General features: G+C 33.5%; 2 protein-coding genes across 2 annotated transcripts; both read right to left on the bottom strand.

Moving 5' to 3' along the window:
* Positions 1–241: 241 nt before the first annotated feature.
* Positions 242–1,309, bottom strand: LOC139888404 (protein FAR-RED ELONGATED HYPOCOTYL 3-like). The gene has a single exon (XM_071871413.1). The coding sequence runs from the start codon at positions 1,307–1,309 to the stop codon at positions 242–244; it is 1,068 nt and encodes a 355-aa protein (XP_071727514.1).
* Positions 1,310–1,312: 3 nt separating this feature from the next.
* LOC139888403 (protein FAR1-RELATED SEQUENCE 5-like) lies at positions 1,313–6,119 on the bottom strand. The gene is made up of 7 exons (XM_071871412.1): positions 6,050–6,119; positions 3,714–3,866; positions 2,705–3,081; positions 2,369–2,455; positions 2,124–2,224; positions 1,755–2,013; positions 1,313–1,507 (listed from the first exon to the last, which is right to left on the bottom strand). The coding sequence occupies exons 1-7, from the start codon at positions 6,117–6,119 to the stop codon at positions 1,313–1,315; spliced, it is 1,242 nt and encodes a 413-aa protein (XP_071727513.1).
* Between the last annotated feature and the right edge of the window lie 13,671 nt (positions 6,120–19,790).

The raw sequence follows: 19,790 nt of genomic DNA, 5'->3' as shown, positions 1-19,790 counted from the left end.
GATTTAACCTTACTTTTAATCATTGACCTGTTTATTAAAGAGACAGGAAAGGGTCACAAACAGACATCGTTTACAAAACAGAATCAATACATAATGCAAAAAAATTAGAACATTCAAAACAAAAACTAGTATACTATTTCTTTTTTACAATTTCTGTTCTGTACAAATTTATAATGAAAAAAATTAGTTGTTTCAACATTTATCAATCGAAAAAAAAAATTATGTTGTATATTACATTTATTCATCTATGTGCATTCATCTCTTGCTCCATTCTCTCCCGGTCTTCAATTTGTTTTCCCAAAATCTTCTGCTTCCTAACTTTACAACCTCTACTGTTATGCCCAATTTCTATACAGTAACTGCAAGTTATGTGATTGACGGCTTGTTGTTTGATAGCTTCTTCTCGAACATTTGTAATTCTTTTGCCACAACCTTTACTTCTCAAATTATTAGGGCAATAAACTGACACTTTATCAGGTTTTGGTATACCAACCAAACCCTCAATAAATTTGTCTTTACTCAATGTATGATCATTTCCCATTTCCTCTACAGCTTTATCTTTCAACCCTCTAATTGTATCTTTAAGTGAACTCAATTTTTCAGGATCATCCTTATATAGCCCTATCGCATGATCAACCATTTGATAAATCTCCTTCATTTGAATACCAAACTCTTCGGAAGATCCAACTTGATTAGAATCAAAATATGTGTTTGGATCTTTTAAAGTAATAGCATCAATACACCATCTTTTCATAACATACTTGTTTGGGATTACTTTAACATTTGTCATCCTTAGCACATATAAAATATGTCGACAAAAGTAACCTATTCTTTCAAATAATCTACAATCACATGATACTTCTTTTGATTTTTCTGAATACTTTACCACATTAACTGCTGGAATGTATTCATCAAAAGCCAGAGGATTACCAGCTTTATCAAGATTATTTGCTAACCCATTATTTGTAACACTTCTATCCATTATAGTATACTCTGTAAAACCATTTTTATGATCAACTTGATAATTTATACAATATCTTGATGCAGCTTTGATTTGACCCTGTACTTCACCAAAAAAATTTCTAGTATACAATTGCACAGCATGTTGTTCAATCTCATAATCAGTAACAACTTTAGGGATAGTGTATCGTGAATCGTGATCGTTTTTAGACTGCACTTGTCGTTGAATCTGCATAGCAGTTTCGAAAAAACTGATAAACTCAACTAAGGTTGAACTATTGCTCATCAATTGTTGAAACATGTGGTTTTCACTCTCAGAACGGGAAGAAGTGTTCATTAACCCTGACATATCTCAATATCTAAAATAGGCTGGTATCCATTTTCTCCTAAGATTAAACATTTCATTTAACCAGTTGTTATCTTCTAATTTATAACGAGCCACAATTGAGAACCATCTTTTATCAAACTCATCAGGGTCTAACTTGTCAGTCCAGGCAATTTGAGAAATAGAATCTTTAAAACCCACATTTGAAACAGCAGGACCAATCTGATGTATACAAAAAAATTATCTAAACATTACTAAATTATACAAAAAAAGACTAAAAGTTCTCTTGCATCCAAAATTAATAAAGATGGTAAAAAATTAATAATTATATATCAGATGTATTAACTTGCATCTGATAAAAATATTCTATGAATTCACACTCAAAAATATGCATTAACTAAAATTTGTAAATCATGAATTTAATGTGATATGTTTATATGCATTAATTAGAAAAATAAAATAATGTTACCTTGTTTGTAATTTTCTCAGTTACATGCCACATACAAAGTCTGTGTCTTGCTTTCTTGAAAACAGCTTCAATAGCAACTATCATGGAGGGATCTTGATCGATCAATACTATTTGCGGTTCTTCGGGGAATGCTTTCTTAAAAGCTTCACATAACCACTTATACGAATCCGCATCTTCTTTTGCTAATAACGCAGCACCAAAAGTAACACACTTCTTATGGTTATCAATACCAGTAAATGATATGAACTTCATATCATATCTGCAACAAGCAACAACAAAAATATAACAATTACATTTATTTTAGTAATGTATATAATAAATGAAAAAATAAAAGAACAATATAATGATAAAAAAGTATAAAAACAGTACTTGTTTGTTCGAAAGGTTGAATCAAATGAAACTACATCTCCAAAAACTTTGTAATTTTCTTTTGAAGCTTGATCAGCCCAAAATGCTCCAGCTAACTCCCACTTATCATTATTGAACAACGTAAAATATTCAAATGAAAAGTTATTTAAACTCTTTTTCTTCTTTTCTAACAGATGAACAAACATTTCACCATCTCCCTCTCATATATACTTAATAACATCTCTTTTCCAAATCTTACAATCGACCTTCGAACATCCAACATCTTCATCACCACCTTTCACTTTCCCCAAAATTCGATAACCTCTACAAGGACCAATCCTAGCTTGATTCAACTTGAATAAAAATGATTTTTGAGAATTATTTAATCGTATTTGAGATTTTAAATGTTTTATGTGATGAGGATGAACCAATATATGGTTATGAGCTTTCACAAACTTTTGAATGACAAATTTATTGTATTTATTCAACACAATACCAATAGAAGCAAGACATCCTGTCCTCTGCGATGGCCTATTTCTTTTCTTCTTCTTTTTGTTATTTTCTACTCGAATAGGCAGCGTCTATTTAACTCTATAACCAACATTATCATCAACAGACGTTAATGTATTAACTTCCCCAAAACAATCCGCATTCATATCAAATATATCATCAGTAGCTGAAACATCCTTAGGTTTATGCAAAATCTCATGATTAGATCCTTGCTTGCTACATAGAAAATACTTATATCTGACTAGACTATTACCCAAATCATCAAACCCTCTCTTTGATGAAGACTTCCTTACCTCAAAACCACCATTAACTGCATAATCCTTGTAGAAATTATATGCTAAATCTATTGAATCAAAAACCATTCCGATAGCTGGTAAAAGAGATTTGTCAACATTAGGTGTCCACGATTTTATACCAGAAGACGATATTTCCTCAGAACCAACACAGAAACTTTTGGGTACATAAACACCTGTGAGAAAGTATAAAAGAAAAACATAAATAAACATCATAGATGTAGAACACAGATTTTATACCTCTAAAAAGTACAAAACACACATGTAGAACACAGATTTTATACCACAAAATTGTAAAGCATAACAATGACTTAGAACAGATACATGTAAATCTATATGCCTAAATGACTTAGAAGATACACATGTACATCAGAGATGTAGAACACAGATTTAATACCTCTAAAAAGTACAAAACAAACATGTAGAACGCAGATTTTATACCACAAATTGTAAAGCATAACAATGACTTAGAACAGATACATGTAAATCTATATGCCTAAATGACTTAGAACAGACACATGTACATCAGAGATGTAGAACACATGTAGAAGACGAAAAAATGAATTTAGAACAAACACATGTACATATGAGATGTAGAACACATATACATTAAATGTAGAAAACACTAAATGCATCATGTAGAACACTAATGTACAAAAAAAAAAAAACAGTAAATAAAGATGCATACATAACTAGGATGCATAGATGCATCATATTGCATCTAGTTATGAAAAAAGATATTGCTTCTAACAGTAAAAATTTCTCAAATAAATAAAGAATGATTTTTAATTAAAACATGTAAACGTACATTCTCTGTCAGTATCATGATGTTCGAAGATCTCGATATGATCAAATTCATCACTGACATCAAAAAAATGAGATTGTTCATCATCATCACCGTCGTTAACAACAGAATCATCATTGACATGAAATTGATCATTACGATGAATCAAGTCATCAACTTGAACATTTTTTATCACCGATCGACATTATTTCCTATCAATTTTTTTTTTAAAATTGAGATCAGAGAACTTGAATCATGTAATCAAATGACCTAAATACGATAAAGAATGTAAAAATGAAATTCAATTTGAACGATAGAACCCTAATATTGAATCGTAAAGAATGAATTCGAAGAATTGGGGAAAAAAATAGAACCCTAATTTTGTATTTAACGATTTAAACATCAAAGTATATATAGGTTAGACACGTGTAAAATGACGAAATTACCCTTTACCAGTTAAATTAGGGAAAAACCAAAATTGTTCGAATCAAACAATTTTTGTTCGTCCGTGAGGTTTTTTTGTTCGGCCGCGTGAGTTCTCAGAGTTCTCAAATACAAAAAGTTCTCATTTGATCCCTTTACTATATATATATATATATATATATATATATATATATATATATATATATATATATATATATATATATATATATATATATATATATATATATATATATATATATATATATATATATAGTGGTAGGATCAAGGGGAGCAAATTTTTTTTTTCGTTTTTTGAAAAAACTTTGTTCACGAACATTATAGATTGGATGAAAATATGAACATTTAGTAGAGACACTTTGTGATAAATGTTTTTATTTTGGCGGGAAAACGCTCGAAGAATTAATATATAACAATTATCGTGTTTTTTGAGCGTATGTTGAGGTTTTAGATATCAGGGTTTAGATATTAGGGTTTAGAAATTTTGGGTTTAGGGTTTAGATTTAGGATTTATATTGAGTTTTTAACACGAACAATTTAGAGTTTAATGTTTAGGGTTTAGGGTTTGGTGTTTTGGGTTTATGGAATAAACCCAAAACACCAAACCCTAAACCCTAAACTTTAAATCGGGCTAACTTTTACTTCACAAAACATGGAAAAAACGTTTACATTCTTCACGAACAATATTATCTTGAATGTTATTTTTGTCGAGTGTTTTACCGCCAAAATAATAACATTTATCACAAAGTGTCTTTTTTAAATGTTCATATTTTCATGAGATCTTGATGTCTGATTTTTTTTTTTTTGTTGAAAAAAACGAAAAAACCCCATTTACCCCACAAAAGTGCTTCCCTCTTGATTATATATATATATATATATATATATATATATATATATATATATATATACATGATCAATGTGGAAGTAACCAATCGGGGAGAAGCGGGGGGAAGAATTTTTTTTTCAGGCATTAAGATCACACGAAAATATGAACATTTACAAAAGACACTTCGTGATGAATGTTATTATTTTGGCAGAAAAACGATCAACAAAAATAACATTCAAGATAATATTGTTCGTGAAGAATGTGAACGTTTTTTTCTCATGTTTTGTGAAGTAAAAGTTAGCTCGATTTAAAGTTTAGGGTTTAGGGTTTAGTATTTTGGGTTTATTCCATAAACCCAAAACACCAAACCCTAAACCCTAAACCCTAAACTCTAAATCGTTCGTGTTAATAACTGAATCTAAATCCTAAATCTAAATCCTAAATCTAAACCCTAAACCCTAAATTTCTAAACCCTAAACCCTAAATTTCTAAACCCTAATATCTAAAACCTCAACATACGCTGAAAAACACGATAATTGTTATATATATATATATATATATATATATATATATATATATATATATATATATATATATATATATATATATATATATATATATATATATATATATATATATATATATAGTTATTACTGTACTTATTAACCTCTTAAATCACATGTTTACTCATTAAAGTGAATAATATCATACATACATACTTTAATCATTTTTTGAAAGGCAATATGTATTAAAAATAAAACAAACGTTTACAACAATTGGGGCTGTAAATACTATAGCAACACCCCATAAAACTCGAAATAGTTACATCACCACAAGACTCGATAAACGCTAACCAAACTAGGATGCTAAGGTAGTAACCTAATAAGACTAACAATCATTAATCATTTACAAATGTTTGAGGAGAATGTAACCAATTGTGTCAATCAATGTGTTTTGATTTGCACCTCTTTGCGATCCATTTGAAACTCGTGACTTGAATTTCTTTTAGAGCTACCGGAGTATTCCAACACTTTTTCTTAAAGATTTCTTGATTACGGTTCTTCCAAATAAGATAGCCACACGTCCACTTTACCGCTTGCCAAATCTTCGCACCAATTTTCCGACACTGTGAATCTTGAAGTTTCACCAAACGCCTCCCCCATACTTAAGTTTGAGGCACCATTTATTCCCCACCAATCGTGTACTTTAGACCAAATCTAAAAGGCTGATTTACCAAAGAGAAGAGAGTGATCAGGCATTTCAATGTCATCATCACAAACGGGACTGATATCGACTAAAAAGTCACATTTTTACCCCGGTATTGAGACCCAAAAACAATAAAGTTCCAAGATTTATCGCCAAAATATTCGCTTTGTCGGTTAAAAGTGAAGATCAAGTAATTACAAAGCAGGTGAAAAAAGAATCAAGAGAATCGAAGCTAAAACGAAGATTCTAGATCGACAACGGTGAAAGACAATTTACGACCCCGATAATCAAGTTACGATCACGGGAACAAGCAAAACGATCCAAGCAAAACAACAAGACCTGGGTGCCATACGGCCTGCCAGCATCACAAACGGCATGTCAACAAAAGGCCAAGGAAAACGGCTTGCCTTGTAAACGACCTGGGAAAACGGCTTGCCATACGGCCTGCTATACGGCTTGAAAGCCGTTTCCCAGCAAAATCCAAGTCTATTTAAAGGGCATTTGTCATCAATTTTTACACACAATTTAATCCACTTCTTTCTCTCTCTTTTTACAATATTAGTCATACTTTCAAGGTCTTCGACTCTGTGCGGGAAACCTAGTTCCCGGAGAAGAACGCCGAAGATTATATTAGGAGCGGTCTGGAGTTTGAAGCTGTCCTTTTGTATTCTGAACTCGTTTAATATACTGGTACTTCTATCCTTTGTCTTTATATAATGTCTTCTATCATTATGATCTATGATATTGTTACCATGATTAGCGAGTAGTTATATTTAGTGTATGCTATGATGTAGTTAGTTATAATACCAAAATAATGTTATGGGTTGTGTATGTTGTTGAGATGCTTTTCGATTATGCATTACACTCAATCACTTATCCAACTAATAGAACGTAGTCATCGGCTCTATTATTGGGAAGTCGCAGACCCTAATTCAGAGTACACTATTTGTGTCACCCCTTAGTAAGAGAATTCTATCGGATACAAGGTAAGTTTGACTGAGGCACACCAGTTGTAGTAAGTCCACCGAGCCTTGGATTTCGACTGAGGACTCTTTCGTAGTGAAACATCTAACTAGGCCCATAGTATATTGTCGGTCTTAGACCATGCTAGTGTCGTCACCAATCATATAAACTTCGTACGTTCACGCTGAAGCACAACAGTTGTTGTAAGCTGTACATCTGCTAAGTATGGCCATGGAATCTGTTCAGTGCTAATTAGTACACTTCATCATAACATGGTCTCAAGCATTGCACTCTGCTTGAGGGTTTCTTAGTTAATTAAGGAACTGTTTGTTTAAACGCATAAAGAATTGACCCTTTAGGATAACCGAATGTGTTCATGAAAGTCAAACTGACTTGACCATGGTGTTCTTTAAGGCTGAACTCTTTTTAAGGGCCTAACTACCTTTTTAAACTCAATCATTAACGAAAGCATCGAAAACATCATGTCTCTCGGATATGGCATACCTTGTATTTCATTGTGCTTAAGAAAGTTTTGACCTTTGTGGAATGTTAATACGTCACCCAATCGAGTCACTCAATTGGATGAGTCACTTGAACGTCTATGCCTGTAGTCAGACTGCAATGGAGTCGGGGGTAAGAGATGTTGCTGTCTATTTAGAATCTTCAAGCCTAACGCATTACTCAGTGACATGTCTTATGACAGGGGCGGTAGGACCAATGTAATGAATACAAGGTCACTACCTATTCATGAGCCAGCATTCCATAACCTCGGCAAAGTAACTAACAAAATCATAGTATACACTTGCTTTAACCTTATCTGAATTTCAAATTTTTATCGCATTTACTTTATTTTATTTACGAAGCCAGAAAACCCAAAATTAGGTAATATACAACTACTCCTTCACGTTAGGATTATCTTAAGTGATAATTATAGGTTCGATTCTACTGATATCTTAAAATTCGACCCTAGGTCATACTTCCCTTAATCACCGTAATAAGGAGTAGTACGATTTAGGCCTCGCAAAATATATATTTAAAACATTTGCTCCCCCTCTCGGTAGCCGATTCTAACGCCTTGAAGCATAACGACACCGCATAAATAAAACCGTCTGTTTTGGTCATATCAAGTGGGAAATAAAGTTTTTGGCGCCACTGTCGGGGAACTGGTATCAGACAATACTACTTCTATCAAAACTATTTTCAAGCATTTGGTGGTGTCTAAGAAAGACAATTGTACACGGACTTGGTTGTTGGATTTTCAGAACAGTCTCCAATTATATTGGAACCAAAAGGATCTTGCCTGTCTGTAGTCGATCTGGCCACTTGGTTTGTTAAATAGTTCGTGCGAGGCTCTGTTATTGAAATACCAGGGAATCAGTAGCAAGAACCAAAAACATAACTAAACCTAGGATAATTACCTTAGATTACTTTAGATTACCTTAGATTACCTTAGATTACTCTAGATAACCTTAGATTAAGATAACTTTAGATTACTTTAGACTAAATTAGGAACTTAGCATATCTACCAAAAATTTAAAACAAGTGGGCATACTCAGTGTATGACCTACACCCGATCTAGACCAGGGCCGTTGTAATTCGTACCTGATCTAGACGCAATAATCTCTAAAGCATGCAAAGAAGAACGAATTAGAAATCGAATGGCATTACGCGTTACTCTAGCAGAAAACACCAAACCCTCGATTGAAGGTCGAGGAGGACCAATCAGATTCCCAGAGATCCAAGGAAACTCGTTCGGGTTAAAGCATCACATTATACAGCTCATCCAAAATGGCTTTCACTTTCATGGACTACCGAATGACAATCCTAACTCTCACCTTGATAAATTCATATCTCTTTCGAAGTCCTACAAACAGCCAGGGATAGGACAAGATATTGTCCGGCTATACTTGTTTCCCTATTCTCTCACTCATCATGCACAAACATGATTTGAAGGATTGGAAAAAGATTCCATCACGTCATCGATGGAGATGGCTACTAAATTTCCAACCAAATATTTCCCTCCTTCTAAACAAACTAAGCTTAAGAATGACATTATTAACTTTAAACAACGTTATGATGAATCTATTTACACCGCATGGGAGCAATTCAAAACCCTGCTGAAGAAATGCCATAATTACCAACTAGAACGTTCAGCCCAAATCTGTAACTTCTACAATGGTATTATGGTAAATCATAGGACGACGATTGATGCAACAGTTCAAGGAAATCTGATGAACCAAACCGCAGACGAAGCATGGGAGTTGCTCGAAAACATGACAATGCATCATCATGACCGGAACAGTGGTGAAACAAGTTCATCATATGCTCTACTCTCCGCACTCAATAATCAAACGAAGGTCATCAAATCCCTCACGAACAAGATGGAGTCTCTTGCTAAATAACTCGGAGAATTGAAGACGCAACCAGAGTAGGTTAACCAGGCTTAGTCCTGTGTCAACTGTACCAACCCGCAACCCACTAAAGAATATCAAGTTTAGTACGAGAATCCTGAGGGTTCAGTCTGTTACGTTCAATACCCAACTCGTCAATCAAATCTCGGATTTAATCAACAACCTAAGGTTAACCAATTTCAAAGAAATAACCAGCCTTTTCGTTATCGCTACCCACCTTATCCACCCCAACAATCTCAATTGACCTACGATCACCCACTTCCACTCACTGGACCACCAGCTGAGGAAATTTCTCCAACCACCCAGATTACGAAAGTAACCAACCCTGCTATCGGGACTGATGATCGGTTGACCCAGTTCATTCAAGGGCAACAACGGCTAAATCAGAGAACTGCATCTAGGCAAGACCATACAGAGATACTCATGCGAAACCAATTGGCTTTGCTCAAAAGTCTATAAATGCAGCTCGGACAGTTAACGCCTTGAAACCCGACCACAAGGAAGATAATACTATCCAAAATCCCTACATAGAGGAAGGTAAGCAAATGGATTCCATAATCCCAAAGGAAGAACCACAGAGAAGGTCAGCTATGCTCAAGAACAAATCGACATATAATCAGAAGCTGTCCACTCAAACTCCGGTTCATGTACCTTATCCAGGAAGGCTACTAGAAGAACCATCCAAGCTTAAAACCTATAAATTTGATGGAAGATTCCTGGACACCATGTCCAAAGTTCTCAACCAGAAGAGATACATACGAAGGTTTCTCTTTCCAAAGGAAAGGATACCAGATTCCAACAAAATTCCACTGAGTGAAGAATGCTCAGCATTAAACTCTCTACCCAAGAAACTAGGAGATTCGAGCTGCTTCATTTTCCCATGTTCAATCTATCGATCTGGAATCATTCATGCACTAGCAGATTTAGGAGCAAGTATCAACCTAATTCCCTATTCTCTCTACAAGAGATTAGAGCTAGGAGACTTGTCACCTACCAAAATGACAATACAACTTGCTGATCACAAAATTCGATATCCTAAGGGCATGGTTGAGAACATCTTGGTGAAAGTCGAAAAATTCTTGTATCCTACAGATTTCGTAGTGATAGAAATTAAGAAAGACCTACTGTGACGAACCGCCAAAATTGCTATTGACGGTGCCGTCAATTTAGGTCCTGTTACGTGGTCATTGTCCCTAAATGAGACGCGTTTGACCAAAATTATGTCGCATTCATTTGAAACGTATAAGACTTGCAAAGTTTTAAGTTTACCAAACGATTCGACAACAAGTTTAAGTTTACAAAAGTTATAAAGTATCAATGAAGTAATTTGCAACATAATATAAGTTGAAAATCACAGATACTATCAATAGCGTATGCATGTATGATTGACCCCAAGCAAGAAATCAAAGTGTGCGCGGAAGCATGTATCAAGTAGCCAATCAAGAACATAAGAAACATATAGAAAACTGTCAACGAAAAACGTTGATGAAATCATAGGTGTATTTGTAAAGGTTATTTTTGAACCACAAGATTTAGTATTTCCATAATGTTGATTATCCAAATCGTTTACCTTCCAAAAGTGTTGTATCACGAGCACCCAATTATTAAGGCTTAACTGTATACGAACCAATGCATCATAATGTTAGAACATACATTATACCTGAAAATATATTTCATTCGCTAACGGTAGCGAACCGTTCGAATGAGGGTTCGCCAAACCCGTATGGATCCACACAACATAAGTTCTCGCTTACACCCTGCAGGTGTAACTAATGATAACTTAATTGAGGCTTGTTGTTCTAACTCGTATGTGGAATGTTTGTTTTCGTACTTGTGTTCAAAGCATAAAAGTATAAAACGTATATGTTTTCCATCCCATGATTTAATCGTTGTGCAATGAAAGTTGTTTAGTCTTGACCTAAACAAGTTGTATCAATACCGGGTAAGACACAAGGTCGGTCAAAATGTTGTTCAATTAGTCCTATGGCTCGTTACGACTCGATTATATAGCATGTGAGTCAAGTTATCAAGTTTCATGCAAGATATAAGTATAAAAAAGGATTAAACGATTGCATAAGTATTTGGTTAAGTTTGACTAAAAGTCAAACTTGGTCAAAGTCAAAGTCAACGAAAAAGTCAACATGTTCGGGTCGGGTCTCAGACAATTTTTCTAAGTTACATAATCATATATGAGCATGCTAGAAAAAATTGCATGTTAATCGGAGGTGCATAGCATAGTTAGAATTAAATGAAAAACGACAATTTGGGACAGCCCGTTGATCAGGCTTAAGCCGTGCCGCGGCCTGATGGGGTGCGCCGCGGGTGGCACCTGGTCAGCAATCTGGGCAGTCTTCAAGTGTTTATGTTGAACCAATTTTCACCAAATCACAATTAATGAACCGAAAACACTTAGAACGCATACCATACATCGTTGGAAAGGTATTTTAACAAGGAATACAACTAAACACATATCATCAATTAAAACCATCATTTACAACAACTAAATCCTCATCGAATGGTAATTAAATGTTCATCATTAATGTTCCAAGTTCATAAATGAAGTTTGATGATTCAGAAATTGAATGCACACATATGATATGCCGTTTCGTAGGTAATTACACATACAATACAACTAAGCACTCACCAATAACATCTCATAGCATTCAATGCATCAAAAGTTCATTTTAAAATCTATCAAACCCTAACCAAGAATCATGAATTCAACAACTATGTTAATGAAGTTTTTCTAGGTCAGCCTACATTCCAAATTGAAGCTAATGATGCTGGTAACACATTTAATGCATGAACTTTAACATCTAACAACATTTAATCAACCAAAACCCAAGATTAAACTAACCCTTTTTCCGATTTCATGCTAGTTATGCAAAATAACAAGATCGAGCAAAAAAATCACATATTCATGCTAGACTCGAACCATAGACACTAATTAACACTTTTATAAGCCAAGAACATCAAGAACAAGAAATCTAGATTTTTAGAAAAGTTATCCAAAAGAGATGAAATTTGTATCAAGTTATAGAGGATGAAGAGAGGATTCCAAATATGTAATTTGTTTTGTTGTTAGCCTCCTAGATTTGATTTAGATGATGATTTAATGATTTGGGTGAAAATGAGGTTTTGGTAACTAGAGAGAAAAAGAGGTGGGAGGTCGAAGATGAAATGTGAAAATGAGGAGGTGGTGGGTTTGACTAGTTGACCTAGTCAACAACTAGTTGATCAAGTTTGGCCAAGTGGCAAAGTTAGTCTCTCGAGTTTAAAAGCGGGTGCGTGAATCAACCATACGAATTATTTTAATTACGTAATCTAACGAAAGATGTTATAATTAAATAACAGAAATATTGAAAACGCTAATTAACGGAAGATACAAATTTAGATAACGAAGAATATTAATAAAAAAAAAAGACGGGCGTTAAAATAAATTAACGGAAAAAGGCGGGTTATTACATTACCTACACCTTAAAATAAATTTCGTCCCGAAATTTAGTTGGAAGTAGTGGTCATTGTTTCTTCCTCGAGACCTTGCGTTGCCAAATCTACGAATAAGTGAGGGTACTTCCTTTCATTTGATCTTGCGTTTCCCACGTAAACTCGGGTCCTCTTTTGGCATTCCAACGAACTTTGACAATCGGGATTTTACTTTGTTTTAGCGTCTTGATGAAGTGGTCCACAATTTTAACCGGTTCTTCAACGAAGTGAAGTTTGCTATCAAATAGTATGCTCCTCGAGAGGGATGACGATTTCTTCTCCGGCAAGGCACTTCTTCAAGTTTGATACGTGGAAAGTAGTATGAACTGAACTCAATCGAGTCGAAAGATCTAAACGGCAAGCAATGGGTCCAATGTGCCCCAAGATTTCAAAAGGACCAATATATCACGGATTTAGCTTTCCACGTTTTCCGAAACAGATTACACCTTTCTAATGTGCAACTTTTAACATTACGCGGTCACCCACTTGGAATTCTTGAGGTTACGTCTAATGCCAGCATAGCTCTTTTGGCGACTGATGTGCATAGAGGTGTATACGAAATAGCTTATATTTTACTAGGAAATACTATTAAATACGATACAATTTTACACAATTTATTTATTTATTTATAGAGTGGATATACCTAAACCTTGCTACAACACTTATAGGCAGTGTACCTAATCGTACAGTAGTGTAGTTTTTAGTAAGTCCGGTTCGTTCCACAGGGATCTAGCCAAGTTTAACGCTATATTTTTAAAACTATATATATAAATATATATATATATATATATATATATATATATATATATATATATATATATATATATATAAGTAGAATTATTATTATAAAAGGGGGATTTTACCGTTTAATGACCGATTTGTCGATTTTAAAACTTTAGTCGCAGTTAAAACCTAATGTAAAATATTTAAAATAAAACTTAATTTAAAGCGTAAAGTAAATGACGATAAATAAAGTGCGATAAATTAAAATGCGATAAAATGACAATAAATAAAATTGTGATAATTAAAAAGTACGATAATTAAAAGTGCAATTAAATAAAAAGACAGAAAATAAAAGTGCGATGAAATATGAAATAAAGAAATTATTCTTATTTAAACTTCCGTAATCATGATGTTTGACGCGTTGATTTTAGTTTATTACCATGGGTTAATTGTCCATTGTCCTGGATTATTCGATATGTCCATCTGGTTTTTGTCCATAACAGTCCATCAGTCATAAATATAAAGTGCGAGTGTCCTCGTCAAATTATCCTTATATCCGAAGTCAAATATTCTAACTAATTGGGGACTTAAACTATAATTACACCAATTTTCCTTGTATATAATTCACCCCTGTTTTAATAAGTCCATTGACTATTAATCCATTCCCGTGTCCGGTTAAATGAACGATTATTAGTACTTATAAATATCTCGCCCATTGTGTCCGATCGAGTGTATGTGGTTATTTATAGGTACGTCCAATTGTATATCTTTATATTAAATTAACGAACTATCATTCAATTAAACAAATATAAAGCCCATTAATAGCCCATAGTCTAATTTTCACAAGTGTTGTTCTTTTGTCCAAACCCCAATTATGGTACAAAGCCCAATTACCCCGTCTTTAATATTTAGTCCAACATCATGATTACTTCAATTTAAATAAGCATAATAATAACTTAGCTACAAGACATTAATTTAAAAAGGTTGAACATAACTTACAATGATTAATAATAGCGTAGCGTTACACGGACAGAATTTCGACTTACACCCTTACAATATTCGCTAACATACCCTTATTATTATTAAATTAAAATTAAAATTAAAATTAAAATTATAAATTATATATATATATATGTATATATATATATATATATATATATATATATATATATATATATATATATATATAGATATATATATATCGTAGAGATTGAGAGATAGATTAGAAAAAGGTGTGATTTTTCGTGCAGAATTCGATGCCTTTTATAGGCCCACGTTGTACTGTAGAGCTCCGCGAGTGCTGAACTTTTAAGCTTAAAACCTCTGCGAGTGCGGAGGTCTGGAATCCAGCTCACAAATTGAATTAAACGTGGGCTGCTTTGATTAAAATAATATATAATATATATATAATTAATTATATATAATATTATATTCTTGTGCATAGTTGACTTGTAATTTTTGGTCCGTTGTGTCGCGCGCTGAAATTTGGTTCATGTCTCGGTTTCGGATTTTCGAACGCCTTTTCGTAAAATTTAATATCTTGTACTTTGTGTTTCACGGCTTGTATTCTTGTAATTTTTAGACGTTTCTCATCAATAATTTGAACCACTTTGATTGTACTTTGTACTTTTTAGCTTTTTAGTCATTTGCGTCTTCAATTCGTCGAATCTGTCTTTTGTCTTCACCTTTTATTAATTAAACGAATATCACTTGTAAATAGAACAACTGTAACTAAAAGCTTGTCTTTCTTGAAGGATAATGCTATGAAATATATGTTCGTTTTTAGCATTATCAAATATTCCGACACTTGAGTATTGCTTGTCCTCAAGCAATATAGTCTTGAAATAAAAACATACTTGAATCACTTCTTTATTCTTCACACTTTGTACATCAGTGATTTCTATACGGCGGTATGAACAATGATAGTAACGTTGTTGTTTACAGTCCCACATGACTATGAAAATTTAGATCCTTTAAGGAAATTGGATCTTTATGAAAACATTTGATCTTTTGAAAATTAAATCTAGCTTTTACCCTAGATAAGTTTTTCAGAATAACCCTTCACCGGTATTTGCAAATTGTTTTTGTGGGTTGTGTCGGTTTCATATTTAAAATTTTAGCTCAAAACTTGAGGTTTTGTGTCACCCACTTGCTAACCTTGTATTAGGAAAGCAACACGTCCAGTATACTTGTTCCGTATATTACCTTTCGGTAAACTACCGTTCGGTTGTGAAGGAAAGCGTTGAACAAGCAACTGTTAAGGCAATGTCCCGTGACATGCTTTTGATTATGGTCTATAACGTGTCGGATGCAATTACTATCCTTTGTAGGAGCAATAGTAAAGATCACCCTATAGTTTTTTCGGTCTGGCACAAGGTCCTGTCTTTGACCATGCTATGCAACCACCGTTCTTACGGTTGACACCCGATTTGGTTCAGGTGATCTAATGAATTCCAGGCGAATTCCTAGGATTTTACATTCAATGGTAATGAACGCGTTGAAAATAGGGTTTTCAGAAAACAAATCGGTTTGTAATTTGATCAAAATATTTTCTCGTTCAAGCTTGAGTTTAGATATCATTGAATTCCATGAGTTTAAATTCTCAATCTTTAAGGTCAATCTCAAGGATTGAGTAATATCAGTCTTAAAAGCTGATTTTTGATCTTTAATTAGATTATCCTTTCTGGGGATCTGATTCATTAGTCTTATAAGCTAATTTGCACGGTGCCCCCCATTGTACGAGACAGATCCTCTCATGGTTAGGATAAGTCTGACCACTTGGCGACCCTGTTTGATGCTGAGGTCCGTGGATTTCCAGCTGATTTTTGAGAAAACTTTTCAAGGTTTTTCGTAGACTCTACAACTGGTCTGGACGGCAACTTCCTGACCTAAATCAAGAAGCGCGTGTCTTTTTCTCTCGGAAGACTTTACTTCCTTTTAAATTACAATAAACTGGGTAAAACTGATTAATATCGTCCAAAACAAAAGTATTTTCAATTATTTGTACAAAAATATGTGACATATGTTCTAAATAACTTTGGTAAATTTTTCCCACACTTGGCTTTTATTTTCCTTTCTTTTCCTTTTTATTTTCCTCTATTTCATTTTAAATGAATTCTAACATTTTGAGTTATTTCTCAATTTATGTCCTTTTCGAGGTAACAATAATTTCGATGTTAACACCTAGTTTTATCGTTGATAAATATGTATAAACATGATTTTGAATTCATTTATTTTAAAATTTTAAATTTTTTTACTAGAATTGGGTAGTCAGTATATAAGACTAGGGCTGTTCTTTATTATCAGAGAGCACTAGATTATAATACAACTACTGCGTTACTAGTATTTTTAATGGTAACCAAGTGTATAAGTCAAAAATTTTAAAAATCCGAAAGAATTTAACCCCTTTCCACACTTAAGATCTTGCAATGCCCTCATTTGCAAGAAATCAGTACAATTTAAATTATTGAGGGTGATTAGCGTAGAAAAATGATTAAATTTTACCAAAGTTTCCAAACATATTGGCGTTTGTTTGCTGAATGATAACTGGTGCACATCATTTGTTCATTCCTGCAGTTGTTATTTCACATATATTTAGCATCTTGTAGTCAAAATTAGTTGCTTTTGCTGAACTTAATGCCAGTCTTTGAAAATGCGCTGTTTTACCCTGTTTTGTACATGAGATAAACTACAAACATATATAAACATATTTTTGATGTTGGGTATATCACCCCACATTCAAAAATTATTAAAAGTCTAATAATAAAAGTTAGAAAATTATAAAAACTATAATAGTATTAAAAGAAATATTAAAAATATAAAATTACAAGTTACCAAATAAATAAAAATAAGCATAAAAGAAAATTAGGGTTGAAAAGGATGGTGCCAGTAGGGATCCCATTCATAGCCGTATGTGCTGTAGAATGCTTGAGCTGGGTCATATGTAGGGTACGGTGGTCGGGTCTGTATAGTCCAGGGAGGAAATACGGGCATTGGAGTAGCAATGTAGTTTGCATTTATGTGTGCACGATAACTTATGATTTGATTTTGATGATACTGCCAATCTTGAAATGCTCGTTGTCTAGCCATTTCATACTCATGATGAGCCATAAAAAGTTGCATTTCTGTCATCTGATTCCCCCTTCCCGCATTACCTTGCTACTGATCTCTTTCGACCTGTGGGTGCGGGCCATCATATGGTGCTGCAGCGTTATGTCATTTCTTTAAAACTTAGCACCATGATATACTTTCAAACCAATTGGATCACGGGATTCTGGTGCTGCAATTATTAATCCCCCCGACTTCTATCAACACCGAGATACTCAGCAATTAAAGTAACAAAGATACCACCTCCGATTATACCATTAGGCCGTATACTCTTAACTATAGCTGATAAATAATAACCCACACAATAAGGTATACTCACAGTGCTCTGTGGGTCTCGAATACACATGAGATAAAATAAATCATTCTCATTTACTTTCTCTTTGTTCTTACCTCGTTGTGTAATCGAATTTGCTTAGAACCTATGGATTACTCTTAGCTCAGCTCTATCAATATCAGTATAAGAGTTATTCCCCCCACAAAATCGGTTATACCTAGTCATTCTACTCCATATTTCATTCATATCAAAATTTTCATCAATCCTCCTACCATTAACTATCAACCTTTGACAATCAGTAGATGCTAGTTTCTCAGGCGTATATATACACAAATCCTGAGCCATGTCTAGTAGAGACATATGGCGCATCACACCTCCTAATAAAAATCTAATAAAGCTACGATCGGTTAAGGTAGCTACCCGATCATTTATTTCAATACTACATAATAATTCCACACACCATTCTCTATATACACGCCTACGTATATTAAACAAACGTTCCCAATCAGTAAAAGTAGAATTACCATACCTTTGTGTAAGTAATTCTCTGATTTGACCGACCAATCCCACTGTTTCTAACGGTTCCCAATCTATTACTCTGGGTACTTCAACAACATTAGACTGAAGGGTGTGCAAGTTCCTCTGGTATTTTGGATAATCTATCCAATGTCGGTCAAACCTTAAATTAGGATGTAAATCTGCCAATTCTATATTTGAATATGAAATGAATTGATGCGGTAGATTTTGTCTATATTGGTCGTTAATCTCCTGTTCTTCTGCATTATCAGGAGGAGCATTGTGAGCCTGAGATGCTGATGAAGATTCACCCCTTTCAGTCTGCAAAACACATTAAACATAATTTTTGTGCATCCAAATATGCATTAGTCTTAGCAAAATCATAAATCAAAATAATCATACTGACATGTTTAATCCATATTAAACTTTATATGCATTTTCACAATATTAACAATTCTACACTTTTACAAATAAACATATATGAAAATGTATACAATGTTCTTTAACTTTTATCTCAAATAACATGTCAAAATAATCATTACTAGCAATTAAACAAGTTCCAAATGGCATTCATATCAATTAAATCGAGTTCATGCATTTTTGAGTCAAAAAGTCTACTTTAATACTTGAAAAATCATGTTTAGGATCAAAGTTTTGATCATTTAGCAACCTAAACATGTTACACTACTCAATTTAGTATAAACTAACAATAAAATTCGGCCATAACCCGTTTATATCAAAAAGTCCCAATTTTACTCAAGAACACAAACCCTAGATTACTCAAAATATGAAGTTTAAGGCTTCTAATCATGTTAAATAGCATCAATCTAGGTTATACAAGCATAATACACAAACAATTTGACCATAATTAAACTAGAAATCATCAAAATCAAATTAGGAATAAATTTATTCAAGAACACTAATAATTCGAATTAAAGAGTGTTTAGATGTAGAAATTACCGATCTCCTTGAGTAACTTCTTGGTAGGATCCTTCTTAACATGATTTTAGAAAAAAATTTGATGTTTAACGGTGAAATTTTTTGATTTTGAGAGCCTTTTTGTGGGTTTTTTTGCAGAAAAATATAAATGTTGTGTGTTGGGGACTGGTCTGTTCGACCAGTTAACCCCATCTAGGTTTTGATATCTC

Source organism: Rutidosis leptorrhynchoides, chromosome 2, assembly GCF_046630445.1.
Source record: "Rutidosis leptorrhynchoides isolate AG116_Rl617_1_P2 chromosome 2, CSIRO_AGI_Rlap_v1, whole genome shotgun sequence".
NCBI classification, from domain to species: domain Eukaryota; kingdom Viridiplantae; phylum Streptophyta; class Magnoliopsida; order Asterales; family Asteraceae; genus Rutidosis; species Rutidosis leptorrhynchoides.
Note: the sequence above shows the minus strand (reverse complement) of the source record. Positions and strands in the feature narration are given on the sequence as shown.

Coding starts and splice junctions, on each gene's coding strand:
- LOC139888404 (XM_071871413.1), bottom strand. CDS start 1,309: ATGTCAGGGTTAATGAACACTTCTTCCCGTTCTGAGAGTGAAAACCAC.
- LOC139888403 (XM_071871412.1), bottom strand. CDS start 6,119: ATGGGGGAGGCGTTTGGTGAAACTTCAAGATTCACAGTGTCGGAAAAT. Junction 3,082..3,713: donor TCATGATACTGACAGAGAAT/GTACGTTTACAT, acceptor ACTTTCTCACAG/GTGTTTATGTACCCAAAAGT. Junction 2,456..2,704: donor TAACGTCTGTTGATGATAAT/GTTGGTTATAGA, acceptor TTTTTATTCAAG/TTGAATCAAGCTAGGATTGG.